This window comes from Elephas maximus, chromosome 2 (assembly GCF_024166365.1).
Source record: "Elephas maximus indicus isolate mEleMax1 chromosome 2, mEleMax1 primary haplotype, whole genome shotgun sequence".
In the NCBI taxonomy this organism is placed as follows: Eukaryota; Metazoa; Chordata; class Mammalia; order Proboscidea; family Elephantidae; genus Elephas; species Elephas maximus.
In genome coordinates this window covers 165,430,377-165,445,100 of record NC_064820.1, presented here as the reverse complement: position 1 = coordinate 165,445,100, position 14,724 = coordinate 165,430,377, and the positions used below count along the sequence as shown (strand labels likewise).

General features: G+C 49.3%; 1 protein-coding gene across 1 annotated transcript in view; it reads left to right on the top strand.

Moving 5' to 3' along the window:
* The window catches only part of CAMK2A (calcium/calmodulin dependent protein kinase II alpha), a 75,551-nt gene that overhangs the window by 55,849 nt on the left and 4,978 nt on the right, over window positions 1-14,724 (top strand). The window contains exons 15-16 of the mRNA XM_049874067.1: window positions 7,317-7,392; window positions 10,132-10,226. Of these exons, the coding sequence (XP_049730024.1) occupies window positions 7,317-7,392; window positions 10,132-10,226 (171 nt within the window). The remainder of the gene's footprint in view (window positions 1-7,316; window positions 7,393-10,131; window positions 10,227-14,724) is intronic.

The window sequence follows — 14,724 nt, the reverse complement described above, 5'->3', positions numbered from 1 at the left end:
GCATTGAGCAAATCTGCTGCAAGCAAAGATGTCACTTTAAGGACTAAATTGTGCCTGACCCAAGCCATGGTGTTTTCAATCACCTCATATGCATATGAAATCTGGACAATGAATAAGAAAGACCAAAAAAGAATTGATACCTTTGAATTATGGTGTTGGCAAAGAATATTGAATATACCACGGACTTCCAGAAGAATGAACAAATCTGTCTTGGAAGAAGTACAGCCAGAATGCTCCTTAGGAGCAAGGATGGCAAGACTTCATCTCACATACTTTGGACATGTTATCATGAGGGATCAATCCCTGGAGAAGGATGTCGTATTTGGTAAAGTAGAGGGTCAGCAAAAGAGAGGAAGACTCTTAATAAGTTGGTTTGCACAGTGGCTGCAACAATGGGCCCAAGCATAACAAAGACTGTGAGGATGGTACAGGACCCAGCAGTGTTTTGCTCTTTTGTACACAGAATCACTATGAGTCAGAGCTGACTCAATGGCACCTAACAACAACAATATGTGAATTTAAACTGACAATAGTTATCTAAAGCACAGATGAGAACTTTAAGAGGCAGACGGCTTAAATCAGTGGGGCTGCAACAATAGGGGTGGAGATCATGATAATGGTGACACAATGTGAAGCAGGTAACCGGTGTCATTGAACTGTTCATATAGAAATTGTAAATGCTTGTATGTTTGACTGTGTGTATTACCACCAAAAATACATGAAATATTTTAAAAACACATTATCCTGAAGAAGAATTTTCTATTAGGGTCAAGTCAGCATTCTGAGTCCCATAAGTACGGTCTGCTTAACCACATTCCTGGCTCTGCCCCTGTGGATCCCAACTCCATAGGTCTGTAATGAACTGAGGCATGGCATTTCTAAGACATTTCTCATATTTGAGGCTCGCTGCCCCAACGGTAAGAGATGGGTGCTGGGGTTCTGAGGAGACTTGACATAGCCTCAGAATCCTAGTCTTTGAGCAGACAGGGACTGTGGGGTTGATCTGGCTTTGTGTCTCCCCACTGGAGTCCATTTGCTGGGTGACCTTGGACAAGTTGGAAACCCTGGTGGCGTAGTGGTTAAGAGCTACAGCTGCTAACCAAAAGGTTGGCAGTTCAAATCCACAATGCCCATACTCGTTGACTCAACGGCAACAGGTTTAGTTTTTTTGGTTCATGGACAAGTTACTCAACCTCTCTGAGCCTCCATTTCCTTAACGGTAAAGAGGTGATAATAAAGTCCCAACCTCAGGATAGCTGTGCAAATGAAATGAGAGGATGCATACAAAGTGCTCACACAATGTTTGGTGCATAGTAATTGCTTAATAAATCTTCATTTCTTTATTTCAACCTGGAGTTTGTGGTTGAATGACATCCTCTTTGAGCATCGGTGTCACTCAAAGATTATTTTAAGGCAGTGATTTATTTGTTAAGCAGGGAGACATTATGGAATACCCGTTGCTGTTGAGTTGATTACCACTTACAGTGACCCTATAGGACAGAGTAGAACTGCCCCATAGGGTTTCCAAGGAGCGGCTGGTGAATTCGAACTGCTGGCCTTTTGGTTAGCGACTGAGCTCTTAACCACTGCGGCAAAATTTGTATGTGTTGTTAATGCAAAATATGAGACGTCGAAGATATTTTCCACGGGGGGTAGTGGGTTTTGACTGTATACATGAGGCCCCAGCATTTGCAATCCTTATTCTCTGCTTTAGAGGGATCTGGATGGAAAAATTTGCAAAGTATTGCATTGTAGTTCATCTATGCCCCTTTTGGCTGCTAACTGAAAGATTGCCGGTTCGAACTCACCCGGCAGCTCTATGGGAGAAAGACCTGACGATCTGTTCCCTTGATGACAACCTAAAAAAACTCTTTAGGGCAGTTCTACTCTGTTACATGGGGTTGCTACAAGTTGGAATGGACTCAGAAGTACCCACCAACAACAACATGCTCCTTTTACAGAGTGTAATCTGACGCCCAGAGAGGAGAAAAGGCCATGTCCAAGTTATTTATGGCAGAACTGGGACCGTGTTCCCTGCCTCAGTTTCCCCACCAGCAAAAAGCCCCAGGAAGGAGCCCTATTGGTGCAAATAGTTAAGCGCTAGGCTGCTAACTGAAAGACTGGCAGTTTGAACCCACCCAGCAGATTTGTGGAAGAAAGACCTGGCGATCTGCTCCTGTAAAAATTACAGCCTAGAAAACCCTATGGGGCAGCTCTTCTCTGTCACATGAGGTCACTATGAGTGGGAACCGGCTCGACAGCAACTAACAACAGCAACAAAAAGCCCCAGAGGCCAGGTGTGGTGGAAGAGATGCCTACTCAGCCAGGAATTCCTCCTTGAGCTTGGCAGGAGAGAAGATCTTTGTGCCTTCCCCAACCTCTCCAGGCCTCAGAGAAATTTTCCAGAGAACCATCTTCTGGTGTTAATTTGTTAAGTCTTCATACTAAGTGAGAATAGCCGCTGGTGGGATGGACTCTGACCTAAAGTTAAAGTTAATTAGAGATGTCATCCTCCAGGGAACATTTCCCCCCAAGCGAAGAAAGGGGCATTAATATTTCAGAGCACCTCAGGCTTAATGCACAGGCCTCTCACCCTCTGAGCTGCCCAGCACTCTGCCAGGCTTCCTCCCCATTCCCTACCTCCTCCTGATCTGACCATGAAAGATTAATTTCCCCTCTAGCCCAAAGAGCTGCCTCAGACTCTGGGCAGAGACATTCTGGGAAACATCAGCCAGGAATTCAGATCCCATCTTGGCCTTGGCGTGCTGTGTGACCTTGAGAGAGTAGCTTAACCTCTCTGGGGCCTCTGCTTTTCCATCTGTAGGGAGCACTCCTGGATTTGTCTGGGAGAACGCCTGGCAGATGTTCTCTGACAATGCCAAAGGTTGCTACCCAGCAGCTTCTAGATGAACCCCTCACATAGCCCCAGGGCTGCTGAGGACATGGGAGGAGCCCAGACCAGAGTAGCTTCCTCCAAAGCTGAGGAGCACCAGACCTCCAGATCTTCTGTCCAAGGATCTAGGAAGACTTTGGGAAATTTCTGCCCACCAGGCGTTGGCTTCTTGAGTAGCTGGAAGCACAGATCTGTGGAGTTGGAATCCACAGAGGCAAGGTCATACTTGTAGGGCTTAGAATGTTGTCTTTACCCTGACAGGGAAATATTCTTTAGAATAATGTATTTTTACTATCTTAGCACTGTCTCGGATGCATTAATAGAGGTATAGTGTCCAGAATTGAGGAGGGGAAAGAGAGTGCCACCACAGAATTGATATTCTGCAGTATTCAGGTTAGACCTGAGGTGGTATGCCCATACTCAGAAAGGCAGCCAGACAGCTCAAGGATCCTCAGGGAGGGTCCTTGAGTCAGGACCTAGAAATGACATCCTGAAGGATGGGAAGACTGATTAGAGGAGGGCATGGAGGCTGGGGGACCATGCTCTCCACGCAGGGCCCTGGAAGGCAAGACGAGGACCAGAACTGTAACTGGGAGCTTTCATGGGGACAGATTTCAACTTGAAGGAAGAAGGCTCAGTTGGCAAGAGTTATCCAACAGTGTGGGGGCAGTGGTGGTTCGATGGGAGAATTCTCGCCTCTCATGGGGGAGACCTGGGTCGGATTCCCAGCCCATGTACCTCAAGTGCAGCCACTACCCATCTGTCAGTGAGCACTTCTGTGTTGCTATGATGCTGAACAAGTTTCCGCAGAGCTTCCAGGCTAAGATGGGCTAGGAAGAAAGGCCTGATGATCTACTTCCAAAGATGAAAAAACCCTGTGGATCACAATAGTCTGGTCTGCAACCAATCATGGGGATGGTGCAGGGCTGGGTAGTATTTTGTTCTGTTGTCACCGTGAGTGGGGGGGCCGACTTGATGGCAGCTAACAACAGTAACAACATCCAACAGTGCAGTGAACTGCCCGACAGACCATAAGCCCCAGGGTTTCAGCCAAGGCTGAGCCACCACATACCTCAGTGTGAGTTCTCTAGAGGAGCAAAACCGGTGAAATGTCTCTATAACTATATAGAGAGATTGACTTCAAGGAAATGGCTCATGCAATTGTGAGGATCTGGCTCCAGAATTGTGGGGCCTGGCATGTCCCAAATCTGTGGGTAAGGCTGCAGGCTGGAGACCTTCCGCTGGCTCACAGAGATTGCCACACGATAATAATCACAGCTCTCTTCTATGGAGTGCCAGACACTGCTGTGATTGCTTTACATAATGCATCATTATTTACATAAATGTGTTGCTATAAAGGGCTCGGAGCAGTACCTGGCTCTCGGTGAGTGTGTTAGCTATTTCTATTGAGATATTCTAAACTTAGCTCTTAAAACAACCCTATGATTGGTAAGTATTTTTAGCATCTCCATTGTACACATTGGGAAACTGAGGCACAGGGAATCTCTTGCCCAAGGTCACACAGAGCCAGGATCCAAACCCAGGGAGACTGGCTCCAGAATCCCTTGACTGCTTTGCTAAACTTCTTTAAGCACAGGCTCATGGAATGTCAGTGTGGGAGGGTTCTTAGATCCAGGCAGAGAAGAAGGCACTTGGGTTGGCACAGGTCCCATCCATCAGTAGCATGTGGATTTGCTCTGGGCTCGATTCCACATGGGAGCAGCTGGAATGAGGTGGCTCCTAGCAGGGGTGGGGAGAAGGATGGCCCTTGGACAAATTTTTCTGTTTTTTTTCCCATCCTGAGCCTCTGGCTCCCATGATGGAAGGCAAAATTGAGCAGGGGTCAGGTTCTCTGCAGCAACTAGGGGCAGAGATTACCAGGCAACTTGGGCAATTCCAGGGAACAGGGCAAAGAGAGCAGCCGCAGATTGGATTGGAGCCATCCATTCATCCATTTATCCATCCACCCATCTATTCATCCATCCACTCAGGCATAAATATACTGAGTCCCACCTCTGCCCAGCCCCAGGCAAGGCCCCTGAGATAGACATGCTATCATCCCGTGTGGCACTGTGGAGTTCTTGGGCTAAATATGGACTCATTCTCTGCTCAGGCGATTCTGATTGGAGCCATGAGAGAAAACCAGTTGCCATCGAATTGATTCTGACTCAAGACGACCCATGTGTGTCAGAGCAGAACTGTGCTCTATAGGGTTTTCAATGGCTGATTTTTCAGAAGTCGATCGCCAGGGCTTTCTTCCGAGGTGCCTCTGGGTGAACTCAAACTTCTAACCTTTTGGTTAGCAGCCGAGTGCGTTAACCATTTGCACCACCCAGGGACTCCGATTATTCACTGATGAAGATGATCATCGCTGCATCTGCTGAGAACGCACCATGTGCCAAGTGCTGTGCCAGCATGGGGGCTCCTGCCCCTGGGAGGCACGTAATATGGAGAAGAACATGAGGGGCTTTGAAGCTTCAAACGCTGGTTGAGTCCCAGCTCCCCAGGAGCAAATTATTTAACCTCTCTCACCTTCCATTCACTCATCTGTGATGTGGAAGGATAACCACAGTGAAGTTTTGCTGTAAGCCTTTCAGATTTTGTAGATCGAACACACAGCACAATGCCAGGCACGCTCATACATTCATTCAATAACGAATGCCTCTGGGGCCCAGGTCTGTTCTAGGCTCCAGGGGTACAGCAGGGCAAGGGCAGCTGCAGGCCAGCCTCCTGGAGCTGATATTTGAGTTGGGGAACGAGACACGTAAGCTGTCCCAAACAAAAGCGCGGGGTTCGTGCTATGACAGGAAGCATGAGGGGGTACCAGGATCCTATGGGAAAGGCCCTGGGCTGGGAGCTAGGCTCTGTACCTAGTACGTTCTAGGTCCTTGGGCAAATCACAACTCTCACTGGGCCTCAGTTTCCCCACCAGTTTGACAAGGGGTCTGGAGTTCCTGATGTTTAAGCGTTCTTCTAGCCTTGATGCTTTGTGATTCTGTGTCTCCACCCCTGGGGTGGAGGGCGTGGCCACAGGCAGCTGGTGAGGGAAGGGGCAGGTGTAGGCCTCAGCCAGGCTCAGTCTCCCTCCCAGGCTCCTAGACCGAAAAATGCTGAGGCCCGGACTGAATTCACGCTCTGAGCAATGTGTCCAACTACCGCACCTGAGACTGCTCCAGGTGGCTGACCAGGTTTGAAGCTAGGCATGAGGCTGGGGAGGGGTGGAGAAGGACCTGCTCCTGGGAAACCGGGTGAGGCTCCTGCCAGGCTCTGCTGGGAGCCAGGACACTTGACTTGGAATGCCTTCATCACTAAGGGCCCACTCTCTTTGTGTGTAAAATTGGGGGACCCAGACCTGCCGGCCTTATAGGGTATTTGTGAGGAGCAGATGAGGCAAGCTGTATGGGAGGGTACAGGCGATTCCAGTGCTAACAACATGCACCTACTGTGTGCCAGGCTTTGGGCCAAGTGCTTCAAGTTCATCATCTCATCCTACCCTGTAACATCCCTGTGAGTAGGACACTGCTATCCCCTTTGACAGACCAGGAAGCTTCACTTCATGGCCCACAATTGCACAGCTTGTAAGGGCCTGGGCTGGAATTTAGATGAAGATCTGTCTGGTACTGAAGCCTGGGTTCTTTGCACTACATGTTTCGTACTGAATATGAAGGTGGGAGTGTCCCCATTTCACAGATGGAAAAACTGGGCACAGAATGTCACCCATCTAGTAAGAAGGCATGAATCCAGGTCCCCTGATGTCTAGCCCTGCTCTGGACAGACCAGTTGTTTGTGGTGTTTTAGTGGCAGACAGAGGAGAGTCAAGTCTCAGCAACTTGGATTCATTATGCAGAAAGTTCTACAGAGCTCGGTGCCTGGTTTCTTAAAAAAGAAAACCACTGCTCTTGAGTCCATTCTGACTCAGGCACCCAAATGGACCCCAAAGCTCACCTGGACTCAAGGAATGAGTAAGCCCTAAGATCTTCCTCAGTGGTCCCAGGATACCTTTTGGCCATGAGGGAGCACCTAGTTGATAGCTGCCAGTGACAAATGCCACTCCTGTTTGGATTCAGGTAAAAAAGCAAGGTGGTAGGGACATATATTTTGGAGTCAAGACCTAGGTTCAAACCAAGTCTAGAATCAGGACATCCGCCATGTATGCTTTTTGGAGGCAAGGACTGCCAACTGAGATACTGACTCTACCTTTTCTAGTTGAGGGAACTTTGTGCCTTTTTCATCTTTCTGGACCTCAGTTTCCTCTTCTGTGAAATGGGGATAATAATACTTACATCCCAGGGTTGATGTGAGGATAAATGACACAATCTCTCTGAGGTCTGGCACATGATAAGGACTCAGGGAATGGTATTTGGTGCTTTGTGACCATCGCTATTGTTATTACTATTTCTCTGTGTCCCCTCCTGCCTTACAGTGCGGAAACAGGAAATTATAAAAGTGACAGAGCAGCTGATTGAAGCCATAAGCAATGGAGATTTTGAGTCCTACACGTGAGTCAGCTGGGCTCATTCTGCATGTCCCTGTGCCTGGAGCTTGGTTCAAGGGTGCCAGTGGTTAACGTTGGAGGTCCTCGTCTCAGACCCTCACTCGCTCACCCTGCATGTGCTGGCGACCAGACTAAACTCGTATTTTTCTGTTTTGCATTTGGATTTTATGCTTTTTTTTCTCTCTAAGTTTTCGGCTCGCAAAGGTTTGCCTTCCTCCTCCTCTCATGTCTTGCACCCCAGGCAGAATGCCAACAAAATTCCTTTGCTTTCCCAGGGGACATGGGGATGGTCTCCATGACAGCGTGGGGCTCCCCAGGGTGAGCTGGGATGGAGCGGGGTAAATCCGTCCTCAGTCCCACTGCACGGGCCTGGTACTCACCCGAGACCTCCTCAGGCCTCTGGCCTCTGATGGGCAGGATCTCTGGAAGTGGGCAAGAATCCATAGGGTGTGTACTGCAGTGAGCAGGGGTGAGCAACCATACCTCAAAACTGAGCCATAAATCCTCTGAGGAGTTAGGCAGCGTGCATGAAAATCACGTCTGGACCACCCTTTGGAGGTGAGCTGTGAGCAAAGGCTGAGCTGGAGCACCCCCTGGTGGTCACCTACATCCTTCATGGTGTGGCCAGGAAGCGGGCCCTCAGGGGGTCCTGAAGAGAGTGAGTATTCTGGGTTTCAGCCTTAACATTTTTTTTTGGGCCAGTGCTGACAAGGCCTGGCCCTGGAAATGAACACCTGGATCCCACCCTTGCCTGTTAGGTTCAGATGAGTTGGGAATAACCTGGCCAGGGTTTGCTCCTTGGGCAGTCTGTTCCTCATTTCCGCTGTGCCCAGGAGCTGAAGTTTGTCTTCTGAAGGCTTAGCGGGCCAGGTACGTTTTAATAGTGGGGAGGAGGTTTTGCAGCAGCGAGGGGTAGCAAAACCCCCAGAAATTCACCGGTTCTTTCCTGAGGAACAAGGACCTTGGAAGGTGTACATATGAAACTGAGCCCGGCATGTCTGTCTGTGTGTGCATGTACCTGTACACGCGTGTGCATGTACCTGTACACATATGTGCATGTTTGTGACTGTGCACAGGTGTGTGTGCACGTGTGAGCCTGGGTGTTGCATCATGCACGCAAACAGGCTGTTAAAAGGGTCTCGCAGCAGCTGTAGAAAGAGTGAAGTCAGGGCGTATCTTGTCGATGGCTCTGGAAGGACACAGCCAGGGAGTGAAAGACAGAGAGAGGTGGCCCCTGTGGACCTCAAGCCATTTCTAGGGGTCCTGGGGAACCCCTCCACCTCTGTGGTGTCACTTCCTCTGGGATCTGCAGCCTAATCTGAGTTCTGACTCTTTGCCATGACCTCTGGTGCTGGGGTATCTCTAGGTCTGGCCCTGTGTGACCCTAGATAAGTCCCTTTGTCTCTCTGGGCCTCTGTTTCCCCATATGGACAATGGAGTTAGAGCAGATGGTCTCCAAGTCCCTTCACCTTGGGAGGCAGGGACACCCAGCTACCTCCAGGAGTGGGACTTCTCCAGTGGTGGTGTGGGGTGGGGAATGTCAGTCTCTGAGACTCTCAAGGTTAGGTTTGAATCAGGTCTCTCAGGCTGCCTTGGACCTCCAGCCCTGGAGGATTCTGGAGCCAGAGGGCCCTGAGAATTCCATATGGTCTGACCATAGGCCCTCACACACACAAACTACCCCTCTACACGCTGAACTGCTTCATCCATCTGGAGAATTTGAGTTCCCAAGTAGAGAAGCAAGTTGTCTGGGATCACAAGCACAGTCAGAATGGAGCAGGGTCTCACCCTTCTTTATCTCTCACGTACCCAGTGTCCAGCTCAGATAGTGCTGGCCTGTCACCCTCTTCCCAGCATATCCAGCTCCACCCGTATTGGGACCTTGCTTGCCTTGGGACCTATCCTGTCCATGGCTTCATTGCCATGGTCACAAGGGCCCATCTTGTGCCACAGAAGATCCCAGAGACTTGGGAAGGCAGAGACTTTTTCCCCTTCCTGCATCTGCTTGCACGTCTCCCAGCAGACTTGAAAGACTTGGAAGGAGACTTGGAAGAGGCTGATGGGCTAGCAGTTCAATACCTCCATTATGGAGTGCCTCCAGGACCATGTCCTGCTCACTCCTCCCAGCATAATCTCAGTCAAAGCTCTTTCCTCATCTTACAGTAGAGGAAACAGGCTCACAGTCAGGGCTGATGCTAACAATAGGGCACCTTTGTTCAGATTAGCAAAAGGCACCCCTTCAGGGTATATCCCTGGCTTGATGAGCAAAAGTCACTTTTATGTGAAGGAAAAGGCACCCCCTCTAGGAAGACAAGTTAGGAAGAAAGCCCCTCTGTATCCTGTAGCCTAAGCCAGGGGAACAGACTCAGGAGAAAACAGGCTGAATTTCATTCCTGCCTGGCCGCTCGGCATTACACGGCTTTGCACAGCCATTCACGGTGCTCTTATTTAGAGATGTTACGCCACTTGCTTGAGGTCTTCTAACCAATAAGTGGCACAGCCAGGACCTGAACTGGGTCTTCTGGTTCTAAATGGCATCCACCAGTCAGCGATGTCCCACACTTTACAGTTTGTAGGCTCTTTCCCACCCACCAACCTAATCGATCCTGTGAGGTAGATCCAACTGATTCCATTCTATAGGCTCAGCCTAGGATGGCCCAGCTCTTCTCCCCTCCAGGCCTCTGAGATCAGAGGGTGCCCCTAGGAGCGACCTCAACCCCTTTCTCTGTTTTCCTTCCCCCAGGAAGATGTGCGACCCTGGAATGACAGCCTTTGAACCTGAGGCTCTGGGGAACCTGGTCGAGGGCCTGGACTTCCATCGATTCTATTTTGAAAACTGTGAGCAATCCCTTCTCTCTGGGGTGCCTGTTGTCTGCTCTCGTTCCATGTCCTGCTGGATGGCACAGCAGGGTGACAGGCAGGGCCCCAGGGGCGGCTCAGGAGCCTGTGAAGCGGAAGACCCTGTGTGGACAGGGGTGGGTATCATCTTGGCTCCCTCTCCTAACTCTGGCCCATTAGGCTGCCAGCTGCCCCTCCTGTGGCTGAGGATGGGGCAAAGGGGGCCCCAGAAACCTGGGATAAGTGTGACAAGCCCTCCAGCCCTCTCCTGCCCACCGCCCTGGGAAGGGCCTGAGGAAGAAGGGCTTTATCCCCATTTTATAGATAAAGGAGCCTTCTCACCGTGCTCATACACCCAAGTTATGTCATTCTTGACGCCTGGGGCCACTCCAGCTGCCCAGCTGGTCACAGGCTGGCTCAGGGGTTGTTATGCAAGTGTTCCCTGCGGGTGGGAGGTTGGGGGAAGAGGAGAGGCACCCCCGAGCTCACACTGCTGTGCCCTGCCTGTTTGTCTAGGTCTCTGTCCTACACGTCTGTCCTTCCTGGGCCTCTCTTCTGCAGGAGAGACCTTGGCAGCTTTGCAACCAGGGGCTGTCAGTGGGCTGAGGCTGGGCCTGACCTAGGGTACTTTCTGCCTTTATCTGAGTCTGACCTTGGCCATGGGTCAGACAGAAACCAACCAAAGCACACATAGGTTAAAATCACAGAGCTCGGAACAGAAAGAAGGCCCTGGTGGTATATCCAGGGTCCCCCAAAGTGAAGGACATGCACCACTGAGGCTACACAAGATGATCTGGGGTATATATAGGCACCCCATGCAACAGCATTAGTTCGCAGAGTCAGAACATTGTTCCCTTTTTTATTCTCTTGCCATACTTCTGGCTACATCAAGGAAAAAGGCTCAGTTGGGTGCTAGCCTAGTTTTAACACCTCTCTGACACTTCCCAAGCCCTGGTGATGCAGTTGTTAAGCGCTCAGCTGCTAACCAAAAGGTCTCTGTAGGAGAAAGATGTGGCAGTCTGCTTCCATAAAGATTTACAGCCTTGGAAACCCTATGAGGCAGTTCTACTGTGTCCTATAGGGTCGCTGTGAGTCAGAATTGACTCAACGGCAACGGGTTTGATACTTCCCAATGTCTCTATCCAAGACAGCAAGTCTTGGGCTCAGATCCTTTGAAGGCAAGAGCATGGAGCTAGAATTACATAATTCTATTTTGTTTTCAATGGACTTATTAAAATTTTTATTCTGTGATACTGCTTGTTCATTAATGATGGTACTAGAAAATTTTCATTAAAATGAATTAATATAAATTAATGAAGTGAATGAATTTAAGGAAATATTTTAATGAAGTTAGTATAGGTGGCACTTGTATATATGGTAAATGTCATAAAGGTAGAACTTACAAGACTAAAGTAGAGGAAGTTGAGTTAGTCCAACTCTTCATTCATACAGAAGGGGAAACTGAGGCCCAGAGAGGCAGGCATTTGTGCAAGGGCACCTGAGAAATGGTAGCAGAACCTGGACCTGACTCCCTCCAGTGTCCCTTCCCTTCCCACTGGGCCCCCTTTCGTCTGCACACTAGCAGCCCCCCCCCCGGGGTAGGATTGACCCTCCTCCCTGGCCTTCATGCTCTCTGACTGAATATTATGGAGTACAGAGGCTGAAGAGCCTGCCCAAAAGAGCTGAGAGGAAGGAAGCTGTATCTTCCTTTAATAAACCAAACTCTGATTCTCCAAACTTAGCAATGGGGATTGGATTCTCATTGGGAGGAGAACTGGCTGAACACTCTGGAGCTCCCTTGCTGAACTCTGTGACCGCCATTATGCTGGTCTGTCCTCTAGGGGTGCTAACTCCCCAATAGGAACTCACTGATCCCCAAGTAGCAGAGACCAGCCTAAGACCTGGCTCTCCAGGCTCGGGGTGACCAACCCACTGCTGTCGAGTCGATTCCGACTTGTAGCGACTCTATAGGACAGAGTAGAACTGCCCCATAGAGCTTCCAAGGAGCGCCTGGCGGATTTGAACTGCTGACCTCTTGGTTAGCAGCTGTAGCACTTAACCACTACACCACCAGGGTTTCCACTTAGGGTGACAAGGGAAAAGTCAGAGAGAAGACCATGCCGGCCCTGGGCCTGCTCCATGCAGTGGGCTCGTCTTAGCACCAGCCCCCTGGACTCTGCACTCAACCATCTGGTCACATCAAAGGCAGGACCCACAAGAATAAGGCCCAGAGTAAACTGCCCTCTCCTCCAAGTCCTACCTTCCAGCTTTCTAATTTTTCCTGCTTGAGGACCTGGCTCTTCCTGCCACCTTATCCACCAGGAGAATCCTACTGAAAGTGTGCAAGAGGTGGCCACATTAGGTGGTTGTTTCTTTACAAATGTCCCTCAGGCCTCCAGTCCTCACTGACCGCAGCAAGGCCCAGGCCGCCTGTCTTAGTTATCTAGTGCCGCTATAACAGAAATACCACAAGTGATGTTTTTAACAAAGAGAAATTTATTCTCTCACAGTCTAGTAGGCTAGAAGTCCAAATTCAGGGTGTCAGCTCCAGAGGAAGGCTTTCTGTTTCTGTCAGCTCTGGAGGAAGGTCCTTGTCATCAATCTTCCCCTGGTCAAGGAGCTTCTCTGCACAGGAACCCTGGGTCCAAAGGATGCGCTCTGCACCTGGTGCTTCTTTCTTGGTGACGTGAGGTCCCAAACTCTCTGCTTCCTTCCCTTTCCTTTTATCTCTTGAGAGATAAAAGGTGGTGCAGCCCACAGGAAACTCCCCTTACATTGGATCAGGGAGGTGACCTGAATAAGGGTGTTACAATCCCATCCTAATCCTCTTCAACATAAAATTACAATCACAAAATGTAGGACAACCACACAATACCGGGAATCCGGGCCTAACCAAGTTGACCCATATTTCTGGGGGACACAATTCAATCCGTGACACCCCCCAGCAATGCTGAGCTGTGGCTGCTCCTCCTGGGACTGTTCTAAGCCTGTTCTACCTAGAGACAGGTTTCTTTCAGGTTCAATTGCATCTCTTTCAGGAATGGGCACAGGTGTTGTGTGTGATCTGGAACGGGTCCGATTGCTTCTCTGGGCCTCAGTTTCCATATCTGCTAAGTGGGTACATTGATACAGATGGTCTTGAGTGCTTCCAGTCCTAGGCGCTGTTGGGAATGCTTAATGAAGCCCTTCCTGCATTTTGGAGGAGGGCCACTGTGTGATCTCTGACCTCTGAGGTCACTCCCGGCCCATGATGCAAAAGCTCTATAGTCTATACATCCGAAAGTCCAGAATTCTATGTATGTTATTCTACATGTCCAAGACTTGGTGATTTTAAGTCCTTTATCCAAAGCCTGGGTGTAACATGATTATAACGTTAGGGGACAGGTGTTATTTGGCACTTCTGGCAGTTCTAAAAAAAATTTTTTTTTTACATTTTCCAGGAAATTGGCTGCTCACAGACCTGACTATGTCAGAATCAGGGTAGAAAGGAAAGGGAGTTTTCCAATATTACAGATCCTTGCATTAGAGTCTCTAGGGGTGGGGTTGGAGAATCTGCGTTTTAAATCGGCTTTCCACATGGTTTAGATCTACATTTCGGCTACACTAAGGGAGGCCCTGGTGGTGCAGTGGTTAAGCACTTGGCTGCTAACTGAAAGGTTGGCAGTTTGAACTTACGAGATGCTCCACGGGAGAAAGATGCGGTAGTCTGCTTCCGTAAAGATTACAGCCTTGGAAACCTTAAGGGGCAGTTCTACTCTGTCCTGTGGGTGGCTATGAGTGGCAACTGTGTCGGTGTTGATGGATTAAGGGAAGATATGAGGGTTTCTCCTGAGCCTGAGACCCTGGTGGCCCCTATTCAGCCCCTTCCTGGGGCATAGTCTTTCTGTGTTTTTGTTTTCTATCTTAATGAAAAATGGAAACTTCTCAGAACAACAACAAGAACAAAAATGATGGCTCATAATTGACATCCAAAACCAAAACCCGTTGCCGTTGAGTCAATTCCGACTCATAGCAACCCTATAGGACAGAGCAGAGCTGCCCCATATGGAGTGCCTGGTGGATTCGAACCACTGACCTTTTGGTTAGCAACTGTAGCTTTTAACCACTAGCCACCAGGCTTTCCCATAGTTTACATCAGGGGAGCTGATTTCAGATAGTTTTGTCAGTTCTGTTATGACTCCCCCTAACTCTGGGAAGTTCTGTGACCTCACCCCACCACCACTAATACCATCCTTCTAATTCCAAGGTTCTCAGATTCTGCAGTTCTGGTATTCCCCAGGTTTTCATAATTCTATGTCTACAGTAGAGGTGACAAATGGGGGCCCACAGACTTTGTCTGGACTGTAGACATGCTCATGTGGCCTGCATGATGCTTTAAATTCAAATTACCTGTACCCACTGCTATTGAGTTGATTCTGACTCATAGTAACTCTATACGACTCTATATGCTTTCACATGCATATGGGGTGATTGAAAACACCATGGCTTGGGTCAGGAG